The sequence below is a fragment of the Coturnix japonica genome, chromosome 3 (assembly GCF_001577835.2).
Source record: "Coturnix japonica isolate 7356 chromosome 3, Coturnix japonica 2.1, whole genome shotgun sequence".
Lineage (NCBI taxonomy): Eukaryota > Metazoa > Chordata > Aves > Galliformes > Phasianidae > Coturnix > Coturnix japonica.
Window position 1 is genome coordinate 54,921,481 of NC_029518.1, and position 18,924 is coordinate 54,940,404.

General features: G+C 34.9%; 1 protein-coding gene across 4 annotated transcripts in view; it reads right to left on the reverse strand.

Annotated features, from left to right (window-relative positions):
- The window catches only part of NKAIN2 (sodium/potassium transporting ATPase interacting 2), a 485,175-nt gene that overhangs the window by 211,933 nt on the left and 254,318 nt on the right, over positions 1-18,924 (reverse strand). For all 4 annotated transcript variants that reach the window (XM_015858732.2, XM_015858731.2, XM_015858734.2 and 1 more), the window contains exon 3: positions 16,036-16,116. In XM_015858732.2, coding sequence (XP_015714218.1) covers positions 16,036-16,116 — 81 coding nt within the window. The remainder of the gene's footprint in view (positions 1-16,035; positions 16,117-18,924) is intronic.

Here is an 18,924-nt window from a genome sequence, read left to right on the forward strand (position 1 = left end):
AAAAGCAAAACAGAACTCATATAATTACTCATATGTTTATCTATGTTTTGTGATAATAAATACCAGTATTTTTTTTTTTTCCTCCCTCCTCTAAAATTCATTTAACAATGTTTTCAGTGTTAAATGGAGGATGGAAATTATCTATGCATGCCTTACACTGATGGTTTAGACACTGAATGCTTGCAGGTTGCATGCTACATAACATGACTACCATATCAATGAAACTGAAATCTACTATTATGCAATTGTATTTGATGTGTGGAATTTTCAAGACATCATCGTGTTTTTAGGGATAAGACTTGACACTTTGAGAAACCCTTGAAAAGCCTCTGTCAGCTTCTGGCCTCATTTTAGTCAGTGGAATAAAAAGCCCCATGCATTGACTTCAGTTGGCACTCAACTTCACCTGAAATTTCTGCCCCTTCTTCTTAGATGAATTAATTAAAAAGCTGAAAGAACAACCACAGAAATCAGAAAGATAGCTAGACTTTTTGTTTCTTTGTTTTAGACTAATGAGTCTGTCTTCATTCCTGAGGTTCTGTGTCAGAATTACTGATTATCAATCCCTGTGTTCTTTTGAAATAACAAGTAAATGACATTGTATAAGCTTACCGGTTCATAATAAAACAAATTCCCTCCTTCATATGTGACACGAATTGGCTGTGGTGCTTTTGTGTGAGCAGATTAGTAGGTACAACGTACCTGACTTTATTCTGGGTTCTACCACTTGGCCACATGTTAGAATCACTTAGATACAATCTAAGATAATAAATAATGGATGTTAAACTGTTAAGCTGAGAAGCAGTTTGAAGTCAAAGGGGGATATCCATTCAACATCCAGCTCAATATTTTCAACAATGATTTGGGTGATTTTTCTCCATGGTTTATGTCATGTTTTATACCATGGAGAAAAAGAACAGCAAACTCTGCAGAGGATAGGACTGGAATCCAAATTTTCTTAACAAAATGAAGAGACAACAAGGCAAATTAAATAAAGAGCAACATACTATCTGTAGGCAGAAGCAATCAGACATTGAAAGCAAGCAGCATTTGGCATGGTATCAAAATATGGCAAAAATAATGGCAAGAAGTTTACAAGGTGTGTCAAAAGTAAAAATCAGCACTGTAGTTCTAGGTAAAAGCTGGGAAATCTAATTCAAAATAAATGAATTTTTAGTGGGAGCTTTATAAGTAAAATACTCAAAGTTGTATTGGTCTGTTTCACTTGTTGCTGCTGAGATCTTAACTTGAATTTCTTTTGATTGGCAAAAAGACTACAGAGTTTGCGGGAAGAATCTTGAGAATAATTATAAGCGACAGAAAATATGAGCAACAAGGACGTGCATAGAAGTGTTTCTGCTTTAGCTAAAAAGGAGAAAAAATGAAGAGTCGGCACAATAAATGTCTGTCAGTGTGTAGATGGTATAATGTTTGTCATGACTGCTTTGGAAAAGTGAAAGAAATTCAGGGAAGCGTTTTGGTTAAATATCAGGGAAAATATTCTACATGCACAAATAAGCTACTTGATATAGATGCTATAATATAGCATCTATTTTATGATATTTTAAAGTACTTTTTTGCTAACCAAGCGTTAAGGATGTTAAGGATGGATTAAATATTATTTCTCTCTATGTGCAAGAAATATTACCAGAAAGCTGGGAAACTCTTGTATAGTTCTGCTATAGGTAACTGAGCACCATCTAAGCAGAAGAGGAAAAGAGAAAGATCATTCTAGACTCATGGGTAGTCATCAACAATACATCAGCAATATATGAATATGGAATCTGCTTCTTCTTTTTTTTTTTTTTTTCCTTTTTCTTTTTTTAAAGTTATAATAGTAAGTAAACCATCTTTCCAAAGCACTTTAAACATAACATAGAACTGCCTGACTTCTTATGTACAAAATACAAGAATTTTATGTTTCTACATTTTAATATCTAATTCCAAAAGGTAACAGACTTCAAATTCAAGAGTTTTCATTTTCCTTTTTTCTTTTTACCTTATCTAATATGCTCTATGAAGTCCATTATAAAGAAGTACTGCAGAAAAGAAAAAAATCATTAATAAAAATATACCTCCAAATTTGTAAGAAGGCTGAGTATATAACCCGTGCTCACCACTGGAACTCTTCATATCAGATCTGATACTTTGAAATTTTCGTGCAATCTTTTTATTTTTCTTATTATGAGTGTTTTCTGTAGTACCAATCAATATAGAGCTATAAATTTTTGACAGCACTCTTTGCTTTGAAGCATGCACTTACTTCATTTGTCTTTTTAAGTGTCTATTCAATGTTATGAGCTGAAAATCTAAATGTTTATTATTCATTTGCATGTCAGTATGACTTTTTGTAAAAGATTTTCAAAACTGACACCCATTGTGGACATGGTAGGAAGGTTTTCAATTTATTTCATGCACAGCATCACTGCCTTACTCTGAAACAAAATGATAATCAATGAAGGAGGAGAATCAAATAGACTATGTGACCTCCAACTGAAAATATAAAGTAGCTTTTCAGTATGTTTATAAATGAAAACTCTACCACTGTAATCCTTTTTCCTTTTCTTGGGAAAAAAAATAAAAATAAAAATCTGTTTAAAATTCAGAAAATGAATAAGAAACTTGGTCTATCTAGTAGTCTAGTCAGGGAAGTGGGGATCTCCAGAGGGTTTTAGTCCATTATATGTCACGTATTTAGGAAAACATGGGAAGATGGGAAGTGTAAAAGAAAAAAAAAAAAAAAAAAAAAAAGATGTGAGAAACTATGTGAAAAGGGGCATGCCACATGGGCATGGGAGGATGGTACAACACTGTGCCATGTTCTTCTGAGAAGGAGCAGGAATCACATCATCAGCCTTGAAATCCCAAGTGGCTTGCTTGTTTCCCTGAGCCCCCTATGCCTGTAACTGACCATGGTTCCAATGACCAGAATGAAAAGCTGGAACAAGGAAGATGTATCACTGGTGGAAGTGGTTAAGGATCGGTAATCCCTAAGTAAAATATGTATATCTACAGGCTCTGATGGAATGCACACACAATTGCTGAGCAAGCTGGCAGATGCACAAGACCACCCTTGATAAGAGCTTTCATTGATTGTGGCAACTGGGAGAAGTGTTCGAAGACTGAAGAAAACATGAGTCTTATATTCAAGAAGGAGGACATGGAGACTTACAGCCTGGTAAGCCTCACCTTGATCCCTAGGAATGTGATGATGCAACTAACACTGGAAACTATTTCCTGACACGTGAAGGGCAAGAAAATCATGCTGTGGGTCACTCAGATAAAAACTATCTTTGATGAAATTGATCTGGAGGTCCTGATGGATACCAAGTTGAATATGAGTCAGCAATGTACCCTTGTTGCTAAGAAAGCTAACTTTCTAACATAATACTGTCTGTATTAAAAGAAGTGCAGTCACTGGGGAGTGATGTCAGCATTAGTGATGCTGCACATACAGTGCTGCATCTAATTCTGAGGTCACTAGTAATAGAGACTCGGTTATACTTGAAAGTGCCTGGTGTATGGCCACAAAGGTGAAGAAGGAAACGGTATATTTCACATGAGGAAAGTCTGGAGAAGTGGAGGTTTTTGGTTTAAAAATCAGTTATATATAAATAACGTAAGTAAATACAGAATTGTCAGAATATTATTTGAAGAGAACTTCATTTTCAGCGTGTGAATTATCTTAGACTCAAGTTTTATGTGACATAACATTAATTATATGTAAACTGCAACTTGTATTTGTAATATTTTGCACTTTGTGTGAGATAGGAAAGAGATAGTGTTTGATTCTTAGAAACTTTGCATATCTGTTTCTTTGTGACACAAAACAAAGGAATGTCATCCTACACAATTATTTTACTTTCTATATGCTCTTTTACCAGACACAGTTATATGCTTTTAAAATTTGAACTGAAAAGATAATCTGAATTTAAAGATAAACAGAATGGGTACAGGTATCAGACAAATTTTCCATGTAAATTCCTTCAGTAAACTTCAGTGTTCAGTGACTTTTCATATAGAGGCGATACTGCTCTGCAGAATCATTAATGCTACATACTGTGATACAAACACCCCCTAATGATAAGTTAGAGATTGCTATACTCATTTTCACTTGAGGCCCTGAATCAAGATAAGTACCATTATCTCCTGAAGAAGCCTTGCCGGAAATGTAACATCAAAATTAAGTCTCCGTAGTCTGTTACAAGCTCCAAGTTTCACTATGTACAGAGAGGCATTTCTTTAAGAATCCCAATTACTTCAGATTTGTACTTTACACTATCTCCAAGTGTGAAAACCCAAGAGTCGAGCAATTATCATTATATTCTCGTTCCTGTAGCAGGTTGTATATGCTAATAAAGAGAAAAAAAACTAATTATATAGTATCATAGTCTGTTGTTACTAAGCACTTCTGTAACCTCTTCTTCCAAGCAGCTGTCTGAGCTCATAACTTTTTCCTTTATTAAAAATTAAAACCATAGTATTCAGAAAGGCAAACACTGCAAACAGAAGTCATAGTTTAGGGAAACATCTAGAAATGTGATTTTTTGCCAACCATGAAAAATAAACAGTCAGAAACTCAAAAGCTTCCCAATTCTACAAAAACTATGCTATTATATATATGTTTGTACTGAATTGAAAATCCTTATTTGTTGAAAATGCTTTACAGCATTCACTAAGGCACAGATAATATTTGGCAAGTAGAATGGGAACTACCCAAGGCAGGATAACTAAAAGAAGTCAGGATATGTTTGCACAACGTAAGCAAAGGCTACAGTGCCATGAGCAGCACTTAATTTTTTTTGTTTCTCTCTGTAGAATTTATGCTCACAGGATGATAAAGAAATCAAAAAACAGTACAAAAGAAAAAGAACGAGATGCAGAAAGGCACTGCCAAACAAAACGAAAACCTGATCATGTATATAAATATGTATGTGTTGTGCATGTTTTGTTTTTATTTTAGCAACAGAAGTGAGTGGTCTCCTCCCTAGGCTTAGGAACAAGTTTTTCCAGTGCAGGAATTTATTTTGTTATTGCCCATACCAGTGTGCCTTGAATGGCTATTTAAACATCTCATATGAATTACAGTTAGGTATAGGATAACATTCAAGGAAAACTTTTGTGTAACCTAAGGTACAAATTTTTGCATTATTCTCCGGAAAAATAGTTATGTACATAGTTTAAAAGCAGTTTTTAATCTAGATTTTATCTGCAGTATATTATAACAGTATCTATCATATAATGTCATAACAGGTTGCCCTGAAAGACTATGGATGCCCTCTCCCTAGAAGCATTCAAGGCCAAGCCAAATGGGACTTCAAGCAGCATGGTCTAGAGGGAGGTGTCCCTGTCTATACTGAGGGGAAGGATTGGAACTAGATGATCTTAAGGGTCCCATCCAACCCAAACCATTATGCTATTCTATGATAATGTACTGTGGCTTTGTTATGCACAACATATGAAAGAACAAACACACCTACACAAACACAATTCTGAATATCCTATTAAAATAAACAAACAAACAACACAAAACACACACAGAAACAAACAAACAAAAGAAACTTAAAAGTGCACATAAGTCCAATCTTAAAATAAGCAAAAATGTTCCAACTGCCTCATTTCACCTAATGCTAAGTAATTCCCAACATTGCTGATGCAAGACAGGTGTCTTGTATTCAGGTTTTAAGAACCTGAACAACAACATGAAAAACAACACGAGTAAGGTGCACGTGGTTACAAAGGGTAGTGAATTTCAGTATTACAACATTTGATGTATTTTGTAAGTGGCACTTAAAAAGAAATATCTAAATGAAATTGCAATCCAGTACAGAATTTCCTCGTATTTCCAAAGGAAAATAAAACCTGTAATTTTAGCCTCAAACAGCTAGAAGTACATTTGTATGCAAGAACAACTCTAGAGGAATGGGCCAGTGGCAAACAATGCCCAGGTTAAAAAATAAAAAAATAAAAATAAAAATTCAACTTTAACAAGCTCACAGAGGAAAGGAGAAGAGCAAAAAACACAAAATTGCAAAGAGGAAAAAAGGGAGGCAGAGAGTGCTATTTTGCATTTGACTGTGAGACGCATGCAGAACTCTTAAACAGACAGGGAATGCCCTTTATTTTAAAGATGGGGTGAAAGCCTGACAAATTCAACTCCTTTTTTCATCTAACATCTCAATTATTTGTAAAGAAGAATCCATTCTTTTGTCTAGTTTTGAGTTGAGATGAGCATTCTGATCATTGCCCTCCTTCAATGCTGCAAACAGCAGTTTTTCTATAAAAGGGTTCATTGGCAGTTTAAAGATACCGGTGAGATACTCAGCCACAGCACGTTACTGATCACCTCATTATCGCTGAATTAGCTAGCTATTGTAGAGTGGAAGAAAAATAGCCTGAGTTACACTGTGGCCTGCTGAAGAATAGACTTTTTAAAGAAACCCACAATAAACCACACTTTTGTTCAATCCATGCGGTTACTTAATCAATCAAATCTTAACCTCAAAATGCAGAATCCAATTCCTATCCAAATAGGTTTTTGTGGTAGTCTGATAAGTGGGATATAATGCCAGAGTACAGCAGTTTATTCTTGAATAGATAGGATGCACCTTAAAATTAACGTTGTTGAAAGAGCAATAATTTTTGAAAATGTCAGCACTAGAGTGAACTCAGGCTTCAAGGATAAATTCACAGAGGTAATCATCCAGTTTTGTTGATTATCAGGAAAGGAAAACAAATATTTTTCATACCTACCTATTTATTCTGAGCATATGGAGTCAACTAAACAAGCTGGGAGCATGCTGTCAGCTGCTATGTGACAACACTGAAGTCAATGATGTTTTGCCAGAAAATAATTTTTCTGGTTTATTACAGGCAATTAATAAAAGCTCATCATAAAATCCTACAGAGTCATCTAAGTTTGTGTTAGCTAATACACTTATACATATATTGCAGATCACTGTCTTTCAATAGCAGTTCTGGAAACACGTATTTCATTGGAACAATAAACAAAAATAACGGGAAAAGTTTGTTAATATCTGAGATGAACTAATAAGTTCTCATGTTACAAATTCTGCAGGAGGAAAAAAGAGTTTCTATTGTATCTCAATTAGTTACATTGCACTAGTTGCTGGGAAAACCTTTTTAATAACATGTTTAAATGTTCTAGGAGATTTAACAAATGAGAGTAGATTCTCTTGAGATACACAATAAATAGCATGATTCTATGACTAAGGCACTGCAGATATTTACTATGAAATATATGATACAACTTAAATGTATTGTTGCTTCTTGATCTTTCATTAGTGTCTTCTATAGGAGCTACTCATCTTCAGTGGAAAGTTGAGTGTCTGTGGATGAACAAATTTTAAATTGCTTCTAGGTGCAGCTTAAGACACTGTCATGTCCCACAAAACACCTGCATATTTTTTCCAGAGAGAGATCAGGAATGTTCAAGTGCTTGAGTGCTCTGGCAGGGCTGTGGAAGTGGGGACCTCCAGCAGAAGGGAAAAGCAATTGAGAAACATTATCAGTTTACAGACTGCTATGAGATGGCCAGCCACTGCAGACTTTTTCAGCATATGTTCTTATGGTCTGTGAACTCACTGCTAGCACCACCATAGTGAGAACATAGTGTGCTCAAAATGACCCTTTACTGCTTGGCTGCACACACATTGTTCTGTGGGACAGGCTCAGTATTACACAGTATCAAAAAAAAGGAGTGTTTTACAGCTCAAGTTGTTTTCCTAGGTTGAATAGATGCTTATTCATATCTGAAAAGATGTTGAAGGCAATACAGAATTTTTATTTCCTACTGGATTACCAGTGGAATAAATTTAAGTAGCTGTCAGCAACAGAAGGTTTAGGATGATTTCTTTCTGAAATTCCAAGTGACTCAAAACTTCCCAGAGTGTCAGCACAGAGTTTCATTGAAGATTATGGTAGGTCCTGGCTCACAAGGTGGAGCTTATCCAATACAGTTGGAAGGATGATCGCATACAGTAAATCTGATCTGAGAAATAAATTGTGTTTGTTTTTTTTTTTTTGTTGTTTGTTTGTTTTCTTCTTTCCTTCCTCATTTTCTGTAATATTAAGAGATTTTCACCCATAACTATTTCACCACAGTTGGTGAAATGCTATCAATAGTGTACTGTGGCATTCAAAACTGAGAATGAAGAAGTGAAAAATGTGAGGGAGATCAGAAAATGCCACTCATTCATGAGCAGAACCAGCACTAAATGATAAGCATTATATAATGCTCATAGCATGTCACCCTGACATCAAACTGGGGCCACTAGATTGTACTGCATTATAATTAATAAATATTAAAAAGTAATCTCATAAATACATGTGGTTCTTTTTTTCTTTCTGCAATGTCCTGACTGTATCATTTGAAATACTTGTAGCAATCTGCATGACATTATCTTTAGAGATAGACTAAAAACTCCACATAACTGTAATATATGCAGATATTTGTATAATATGTACACTCACATTTATTAATTACCATATAGAATCATCATTTTATCATTCATTACGCTCAATCAATTTCATATGTTCCTGTATTCCACAGAGTAACTATTAGATATATGGGGAATGTATGTATGTGTAAATCAATATGTATGACTTTCCTTTGAATGAAAAAACACATACCAAATTTTAAAATATAAACATTGCACAATAAAAAAAAACATATCTGGACAATCATATCCTTTGAGTAGTTTTCAATCACAATTTGTTTCACCATAAAAGATGAAAAATTCACTTTCATCTATGCATTTTCTAAAATGTTATCTCTACAGTAATAAGCACTTTACATTTTATAATCAGTTACCATCTAGCTGGTAAAATCTAGAGGTTTAAAAATTGCTGCAAAACTAAATTATCTGAAACCATAAGCATACTTAATAGTATCTACCCATGAAACTACCCTCAGAACAACCTAACACTGCTGGTTGCCAGCTCTATTTTCAATTTTCATCTGTTAGATATATGATCAAGCATGTCAAATCTGCCCTGAGTAATAGAAGTGAAAAAATAAAGTCATTTACTTAAAACATTCTGATAGCTATTTATCTGAAAACCCTGGTCAGATTTACCGCTCAAAGGCATTTACCTACAAAGTTAACCAGATGCTTTGAGTTGAAAACTAATTTAATTTCTCTGTTATCTTAACAGGACATCTGTTAAAACAACATCCAAGGAAGGTAATATGTTCAAAATTAAACATCCCGCAGGTTGTTTTAGTAGAGTATGTGCAACACTGACATTTAACTGTTAACAACCACTGCCTTACAAAAATAATCAGTAAATGTGAAATCAAAGCAGTATAAAAATTATACTAATTGACATAAAGTAATGTCAAATGAATTTCTAACTAGTACATGTTCGACCTTGTTGCCAAGTTCATTGCTTTGCTACAGCTGAGTTACACTGAAGATGAATGACCCACTTCTTTTTTTTGTTTCCTTAGCTTCATCAAAGCTACAAACTGTCCCTTTAAAATCACAGTATACTAGCTGCTTAAATAGCTCAGCACTCATAGCCGACGTGTTTTTTAAGCAGCATGAGTGACAAGCTATGCAAATCATATCCTGAAGTAATTTGCATTATTGAAGTTAATTTGCATATGGATATAAACTGCACTTCAGAGCTCCTAAGTATCAATCTAAGCAGTGGCATATGAAAGTCAGACAGATAGGTGGAAGAGATCTTGCCAGTGTTTGGATGCTGAAATAGAAAAATACGAGCAGTTGCCTATTTTGCTGGAAAAGATGGTGGGGACAAATGGACTACTGGATGGAAATATGGGTCCTAATTTTCCTCTCCCCTCTTCCATTTACCCCTAGTATCAATATAGGACTGTTGCCATTCCTCTGTTGGCAGGAACTTCTCCTAGATAATAAGGATAATTTATCTTTCTGCATTTTCCTTAAGCTACTATATAGCTTATATATATACAATTTAAGACCCTTCAAATTTCTTCCAAAATATTCCAATATTTCCATGTGAAATTGTGAAAAGTGAACAGATTATTTATGACATTAGATTTTTTTTTTCCCCCTTATGAAGTGCAGCAATTGTTAGGACTAGAAGTAACAATTCACATACAGAACAATCAAAAAGAATCCTGAAGTAATAATTTCAGTTATAAGCAAAAGAGAGGATCTTGAACAGGAGCAGAAATCTTCTCAGAGGTACAATGAAAGGACAAGAGGCAATATCATGGACTGTGGAAACAAAAATTTCAGCTGCATATCAGGGGAAGATATTTTACATTGTAAACAGTTAAGATCTATGAAATCGTAAAATTTCCAGCCTCAGAACTTTATAAAACTTGGCTTGTTAAATCTCTGAGGAACGTGAACTAACTTTGAATTTTGTAGTCCTGAACATGAGGTTGGGTCAACTGAATTGAGTGGTTAAAGACGCCACTTTGCAACACCAGAGGCCCTGGGTTCGAATCCCCCCTGTGGCGCAAGTGGTAGAAGTGCCGCTCTGCTACACAGAGGCTCGAATCCCGGGGGGTTGGACTCGATGATCCCGATGGAAGGTCCCTTCCAACCCGCACGAGACTATGAAACTATGAAACTATGAAATTGAGTACTCTTCCAACATGAATTAGCCTGAAAATCTATGGTGTAAGTTAGCTTCTATCTAGGTCCCTCTGAAAGTAAAGCCTCCTACTTATTTCCATGAAAATTACAATAGATACAAAGAGCACTGTTTGATAGAGAAAATTCTCAGCTACAAAATACTATTTTTCAAGTCATCATCATTAGCTATGCCTTAATGAACAAAAGCCTGCATGCCGCTTTCCTAAAAATCTGCAGTAAAGGTCACCCACTCTTGCTGTCACCACTGCTTAAATGCACCACCCACTCACTGTGCTCACATTCACTGTTTGGTCTCCATAAACTTCAGCAAGGTTAAATGAAAGTCAGTGAGTGCAATTTGTTTCACATGGAGAAATTCAACACCTTTGTTTCATATGTACTGCATATGTACTTCCATGTCAGATGCCATTTTGTCAGATGGCCCCTCTGCTGCCATCTGTCACACAGCAGCAAAGTGTAGTGGAATACTGGTGAGAAGGTTCAATCTCTACTACCACCAACATTCACTTCTGGTGTCACGGGCCAACTTAACAAAAGAAGAGGCACTACTTTTATAGCAGCCCTCATATTTAGGGTGGGTAGGAGAAAACTTGTTCAGAAACATTTGATTTCCCTTAAAATTCATAGCAGAAAACACGCTAATTACATATATTAATTTAGCTTACATTTTAATAACTACAGTCCCTTCAGTACTTTGTATCATACTTAAAAATGAAATTATGAAATGTTGTTTTGTTTTGTTTTTTAATCTTTCCTATTTCTTCATGCTCCTGATCAACTTTGTGCAACTCAGGGAATGAGAGCAAAGGAAGTAGCTTCAGTTGAATGCAAATTAGTATTTTACTAAAATAAATATTTGATACTAACTTGCAACTTGGATCAATAGAATAAGTGCTAAAACCAGGCTTTGTGTAAATGTGATGGGCTACACAAATATTATCATCATTGTGATCAGGGTTTCTAGGTGCACACTTTCTATATGTAAGCTTTCATAACATTCCTACATGTTTTCAGAGCAGAGTTGAAAAACACGATTTACTTTCTTGTAATACAGAAAAGAATTACATACTGAACACTGGGAAGAAAAAAAAAAAAAAGTAATGGCTGTATACAGTAAGAAAAGCACAATGTATTTATTTTCTGCCTCTTTATTTAGCTTCACCTAACTACTGCAAATCCTTGGAGTGTGAGATGCTGTACGGCAGCATCACTTAATTCCCAAACCCAGTTCATCTCTAAAATAGGCCAAGCTTTACAGAGATTAAGAAAAGTATTGTGACCTCATAATTAAGAGCTATATAAAAAATAAACATACAGAGAAAGCTAAATTATGCTTATGCAAGCAATCTTAATTCTGGCATTTCTTCATAGTGTAGTGTTTGACCTTCACTTTTCTGTTAGAAAACATAAGTACTTATGACCTTATGTTTTAACACATTAAATGTAGTCTTTCAATATTACTCAGAAAAAGTAAGGGATGTGTCAAGGAGGAACAAACAACAACAACAAAAAACCCAAAAACAAAAACCAAACACACACACAATCTGTATTTTTGATCACATTCACATAGAATCATGGAGACTACAGTGAGAGGGGAGCTCCTACATCTGGTCACACAGGTAAGAGTCCTAAGTGCTGGGATCCTAAGGAACCTGGGATGAGGTTAAGAGAATGTGCATAATGGTTGCTCTGAACCCTGATCCTAACTGATTCACCTTATCCAGCACCAAGTCCAGCCTCTCTCTTGGCTCCCAGTAACCAGCAGCACTTCTACCCATCCTCACTTCCAACTTCAGCCATACATTATTTTTTGCAGAAAATTAGTCCACATAGTTCTAAATTAAGAATGGGAGTTCAATAGTTCTTATTCTGCTTCTTTGCTACTTGTGGGATCCACAGGCATCATTAGAAGAAGCTTTTAAAAGCCTTGAAGCAAACGGTGCTCTTTCTTTATTACATGGCCATTTGCAGCACTCTCTATTGAGGGTCTTTATTTACAGGTTGCAGCTTTGTCACACAGAGGCAAATGGGACTGCCTGAGGAAGATCAAAAGTGCTGGGCAGACAGATAACTTTTTAGTTTGCTTTTTTTTTTTTTTTTTTTACGTTTTTTATTTTTCCTTGCAAGACAGCTGAATCTAGTTCCTTGTTTTCTTTTCTGGTATATTGAAACAAGTCATCGAATCACATTTTTTCATACATGCCTTCTATTATTTTTCCTTTATTAATTTCACTAGCATACTTCAGATTTGTTTCATTTAAGATGAAAGCTTACACTTCTCATATGCTACACTAAATTAGCCACAGGCCAAAATAAATGACTAGTTAGACATCCCAAAAGCTTCAAGTCTTACTTATACTGAGAATGGTACTCACCAAAAATCATAGCAACAGAATGAATAATTAAATACTACTGAAAATGCAATACTGAAAAGTAAGTCTAAGAAGTGGGTTCTCTAGTTATTCATTCACAGATCCACACAATACTCAAGGTTAAGAAGAACCGATTACATTTTCTTTGTTAGAAACCTTCTCAGACATAAATATTCTAGCTTGCTGTGAAACAGTATCAGCAAAGCCATTAACCATGCCTGAAAGATAGAAAATACTTAGAGTGCAATGACATTTTCCACAGCATATACACGACTGTAATAGTGTAGCATGCAAACAAATTTGCATGGCCGTTCACTAATGAGCCTTGAGCCTTCTCAGCTTCTTCAGACAACACTATCTTATAGTTCTAAAAATTTCTGAGTCCTTACAGGCCTATTGTAATAAGGGAAAGTCATAAAAAAGTCATGACCTGTCCACACAACTTGTTTAAAAAGGGATGAAGGAAGTGCATTTTAATAAGGTATATTAACAATTTAAGTACGATTTCTCCATCATATCAGTAGATAATGGTGGAAAAATTTGTATACGTACACACAGAATAAAAGCTGTTCTCAAAACTTTGGGAAAAAGAAGCTTTTCTTTTCCTTGGCAGAAATCTATAAATTATACATATAAAAATATACTATACCCAGTTGAACTATTATTAGGCTGTAATTTTAACCTATCAATTCCTAAAACCATGCTGTGCAGGCTCCTCTCATGGTTTACAGCCTCAGAGGCATCCCTCTGGTACTTACTTAAAGGTTATTTTTTATTCTCTATTTAGAACCATTTTAGACCTAGAGCTTTTTTCAAGGTTCTATGTGCCATTTCAAAAAGAAAAAAAAAAAAAAAGAAAAAAAGAGAAAAAGAAAAAAAGAAAAAAAGAAAAAAAGAAAAAAAGAAAAAAAGGAAAAAAAAAAGTACACGGAAGTACTATTACAGACTTTAAGCTGCAGTTATTCCCAGATCAAAATATAAAGAAGATTCAGTGCAAGACCTACGAGCATAACTGAGAAACATAAAGAGAAAAACGATCAGTTTTGTTTGATGTCTACTTATATTAAACAGTTGGAGCCTTTTAAAGATCTAGAATATGAGGATAAGTTTTGTCTGTGCAAATATTTGGGTGTCTTTCTATTATAAACATATTTTCTAGGTCATAGATCTCGCAAAAGATTTGATTATTTGGAGAAGTTTTGGTATACCACACAGCTGGAAAGGAGAAGAGAAAGTTGTTTCACATGTGAATTAGGGCTTGTGTAGACAATGAGTCAATCTCTAACCATTTCCTAAATCCATTTTCAGTATGCTTTTGCTTCTCTTCCTCTCTTTAGTAAGGCTATTGGCCTGAAAACCTGCTAAAGTGGAAAAATGTACTCGAGTGGATACTTTCAGGCAGATCACATCAAAGTAAATAATGCCTCTATAGACCAAATAAATAGCTTAGCTGCAGTCAAATATACCCCTGAAGCACATGGTTGTTTGAGAAAGACATGATCATGCAGTTCACATCTTCATAAGAAAATAGTTCCAGGTGTAGGCATTGTTATCTGGCCCGTCTGTATTCCAAGCAGCACTTACCAGCGTTCTTAAACTAATTTTATTCTATTAAAATACCTCCAAACAGGTGTTTTTAGTTTCTCCTTTCCTCCCCAACCCCTTTCACATCCTAAGACATTATGAGTGTCCCAACACTTATAAGTTAAACAACACAAGTGGTTGAAATGAGCAGAGTGTAACTGTACAATAGGTGCTGGGTTTATTACAAACATCAGTTCACTTAGCAATAAAGAAAACATTTAGAGCCAATAAAAGACACTATGGGCAAATTCTTGTATTTACTATATTTTCACCAAGATCTTAAGGAGACACCTCTTATCTGAAGGTATAAACCCCAAAAAGGGTAACACTGGTTTACCTGCAGAAGATTATTTTATACCCTCAGGAAACGGCTTTCTTTTGAAGACACAGAAGACATGAGTCTAAATGATCCCCGTTTCTATCACTGCTTACAATCTGGGGATGATTTTTATAGAAAATATAAGTATGGAAGTATCTTTACCTCACTGATCCTTCCTATAAAAGTATTAGCTGCATTATAAGACATCAGTAACTCACAAAGGATGAGAGACGTACATCTGTAATTTACAGTTAGACTAAATTCCCTTTACTACGGAAAGGCAATTAAATATGTGAGTTGAGAGAAGAATGTCATTTATTTCACAAGTAGGACTCTCCTTAATGGTCAGTTCACAACACTGTGAGTATAACTCAGCATGGGCTGTAATATTTAGACTAAGTCAAAGCTTATTACCACTGCTAATTTTTTTATACTACCATTTGCCAGCCCTCTGGGCTCACTTTAGATAGTGAGAGTTTTGATTTGAGATGCTGGTTTGAGTGCATTTACGATTACCACTTTACATATAACTTACAGTGTCAATAAAGCCCTATAAATATGTCATTTGTAAAAATAATAGTAATAATAATAATAATGCTTTCTTGCAGTACTGAAGTCTTCAGTCATAACATTGGTACAAGAAGTACAAAGTTAAAAAACAAACAAACAAAAAAAAACATTGCTAGAGACAAACAATGATCTATTCTAGCACTCCAGTTTACATTTTAATGATGATACTTTGTATTATAATTATTGTGCTGTGGCACAAGACCCCTGGAAGGAATCCAGATAAGTAAAAGCAAGTTGAATGATTAAAAAAAAATAAAAAAAAAATGTTTACTCTTGAGATAACAATCTTTTGTGTTTGTAAAATCACTAATTTGTGTCTCCCATACAGATGAAATTTGTGTTGCAAACTGCATTTCAAACAAGGAAGGAAAACAAGTGAGGTAATTTTTCAATAAATGACTCAAGCCATTGTTGTCATGGGCATCAGAATGTGTCTAGGACTTAGGTTTCGAACATATCCAGAATATTCTAGATTTCTATCACACTACTCCAGTGATTAATACAGAAGACACCCTTTGAACTAAAGCACGTTAACACAGTACCCAAGGCTTAAATGTATCTGATGGTAAATTACCTTTGAAAGGTCTCCAGCCTCCAAATAGAAGCAGATAACAAACACATTCCACGTAACCCAAAGGATCAGCCAGACAGCATACTGGAGAAGAAGAAGAGAGAAATGATGCATTAGTTATTTTACAGTCAGCTGAATTAATTGTTAGACCCCCCCAGTTCAATCCATCTAAAATTTTACACATAGAAGAGAATCAAGAATAAATTCTTGTCTTCCATAGACACAGTTTAGCATAAGTTAACGAGTACTTGGTCACACCAGAAAAATCTGTATCTGAGAAAACAGATCATAGACCTAATGATCAAATGTGAGACTAATCTCAATCTGTTATCGTTCTGCTCTCTCTGATGGTGCCAAGGGAATGAGTTGTGTCAAGTGGGAGTTAGGGAAAGGCTCTACCTCAGAAGGCATGGTTCCAAGCTGCTGGAGTTCATGGAGCACTGGGACAATGCTCTCAGGCATAGGGTTTGGATTTTTGGTGGTCCTGTGTGGAGCCAGGGGTTGGACTTGATGAGCCTTCTGGGTCCCTGACAACTTGAGATATTCTATGATTGTTGCTCAAAAAGGGAATATTGCAATTCCACAACAGGCACCTAATGTCAATTATATGTGAGAAGCACAGAGCTGTTTATTAAACAGTTATATAAATCTAACTTATAAAACAAAAGAATATTGTTGAAGAAGTTACTGTACTTCACAACACTTCAGGTTTGTTTTTTTTCCCTCAAGAATATTTACATATGTTTTGGTTATTTCTACAAAAATGCATGGAGATTTTCCTCAGTTGTGACAGCTGCATGTATAAACATATTTTGTGATATTCCAAACCCCAATTCAAAATTATTCAACACCCTCAGGAGCAAACTGTGTTTTTAACTGCCATTTTCGTTTTTGTTGCTTTTATTTTTATCTAACATGTATAGCATGAGTATTTATGCTCAAAATTTGTCCACTGGTGGTAATCGAAATTCTTATTTGTGTATATTCATGTCAGTAATGAAGCATTTATTTTTTTTTCCGTCTGTCCAATTATTTAATACTATTTTGTATTCAGAAGGCCTTATGTGCTGGGACTGGAAACTACATTTCCCCCCCATACTGCTGGAGGATCATGTGGAACAGTCTGTGCTGCTGTTGCTACTACTAATGGCAACAACTTAAACAACCTTCGGATGCAACGCTGTTTTTCTAATGATTGTTATTACTATCCTCTAGTTAATCATAATTCAACTCTACATGTTTTCTAATTTCATTACATTCATAGTACTGTTTATGTGTGAAATATAATGACAAAGATGTGATCCTATTCCATACCTGTTACAGCTGAAGGTTATTTCCCCATTTTATATTAGCAACCCATTTCTGTCAAGTATTTATAGAATTAATGTTTGGTTGTCTTTTCTCCAAAGTGACCTGGTTAAATCTTGCTAAGATACAGTTCCCAATTATGTGTAGCATTATTGGGATTTGTCCACTTTCCTTTGTCTTACATCACCATCTGAATAAGCAGACAACACATCAGACTATATAATTTGTAAGAGGCAGATAGTGTATATTAACCATTGTCATGAATGACGATCTCATTCTCTAAATTCAGCAACAACTTACGAGGGATTCTTGCAATTCTCTTTGAAGTGCTGTTTTGCGTCAGATTCAATGCTTTAATACCTCAGATTTTTCTTTGTTTGTTTTTAAAAGAAATGTTAAGCCCATTCATTTAAGTTACTATGTTTCAAAGTCCACTAATAGCAAAACTTTTTCACTTGATTCTAAACAGTGTGAAAGTGGTACTATTTTGTCCTTTCTCAGGAGATCTAAAATGAGGCTTTGTCCAACAGGAAACTGAAATAGATGATACAATTACACAGAAGTAATTTTAGGTAATTTAAAGAACAAAGCTTTAATATTTTTTAGGGCAGCTCATTCTGATCCACAGGTCTGGTCTGTGATTTGTTTACATCAAATGAGATCCACTGGAGGTCACCAGGTGCAAGTTTCTACTCAAAGACCAGTCATCACAGATCAAGTTGTACAGGAACGTGTTCAGTGGAGGTCTGAAGATCTCCAGGGATGGAGATCCAGTCTAACATGCTTCTAGTATTAAAAAATAGGATATGAATGGACTTTGTAACTTAATTCAGATTAATGGACTTAACATTTCTTAAAAGCAAAACACAAAAAGTAAGGCATTAAAGGCATTGAGAGCTTTTTCTTCTTGTATCTTGCCCATAGTACATCCAACTTTTCATGCAACACACAGTGTCATAATTACCAGAACACAGGAAAACCTGAATTCAGATACAGTAACCTTAAGCTTGCATTTTCCTAATTTTTCTGCATTTTAATTTTGCTGGTTATTTTAACACATACATAGATATTAGTAACTGAAAGTTTGAGGAAAATAAACCTACAAATGGTGAGGAAAAATATATATATTAAAGACTTTATAGAAAAACAATCTTAGAAGATTTTATCAGTTGACACAAAGGGAAAAACAAAACAAAACATGGGAAAGAGCCACTAATTAGATCAGTGGTTCATAGCAAAACTTGACAAATTTCAAGTAAGCAAAGCCCCTCTGCACAGCACACTTAACAGAAAATTCCAAGGCACTCTGGAGCTGCTTCTCCTAGCAAATAGTTGTATGTTTATGTGAAGAAATGAAAGTACTCTTTGCTGTTATATAGTCTATTTCCTGTTGTGACCACATCCCCATACTCTCTAAAAGGAAAATTTATCTGTCTTTTAGAAATACTTTTTTAATAATCGTCTGCTATAATTGGACTATAGATGAGGTTTAAAAATATCTTTTAACTGTATTTTTCAAATTGCTTCCTTTTGAAATGTTATATAAGTGTTTGCTGCCTGAATTCTGCGGATAAACTCTGAATA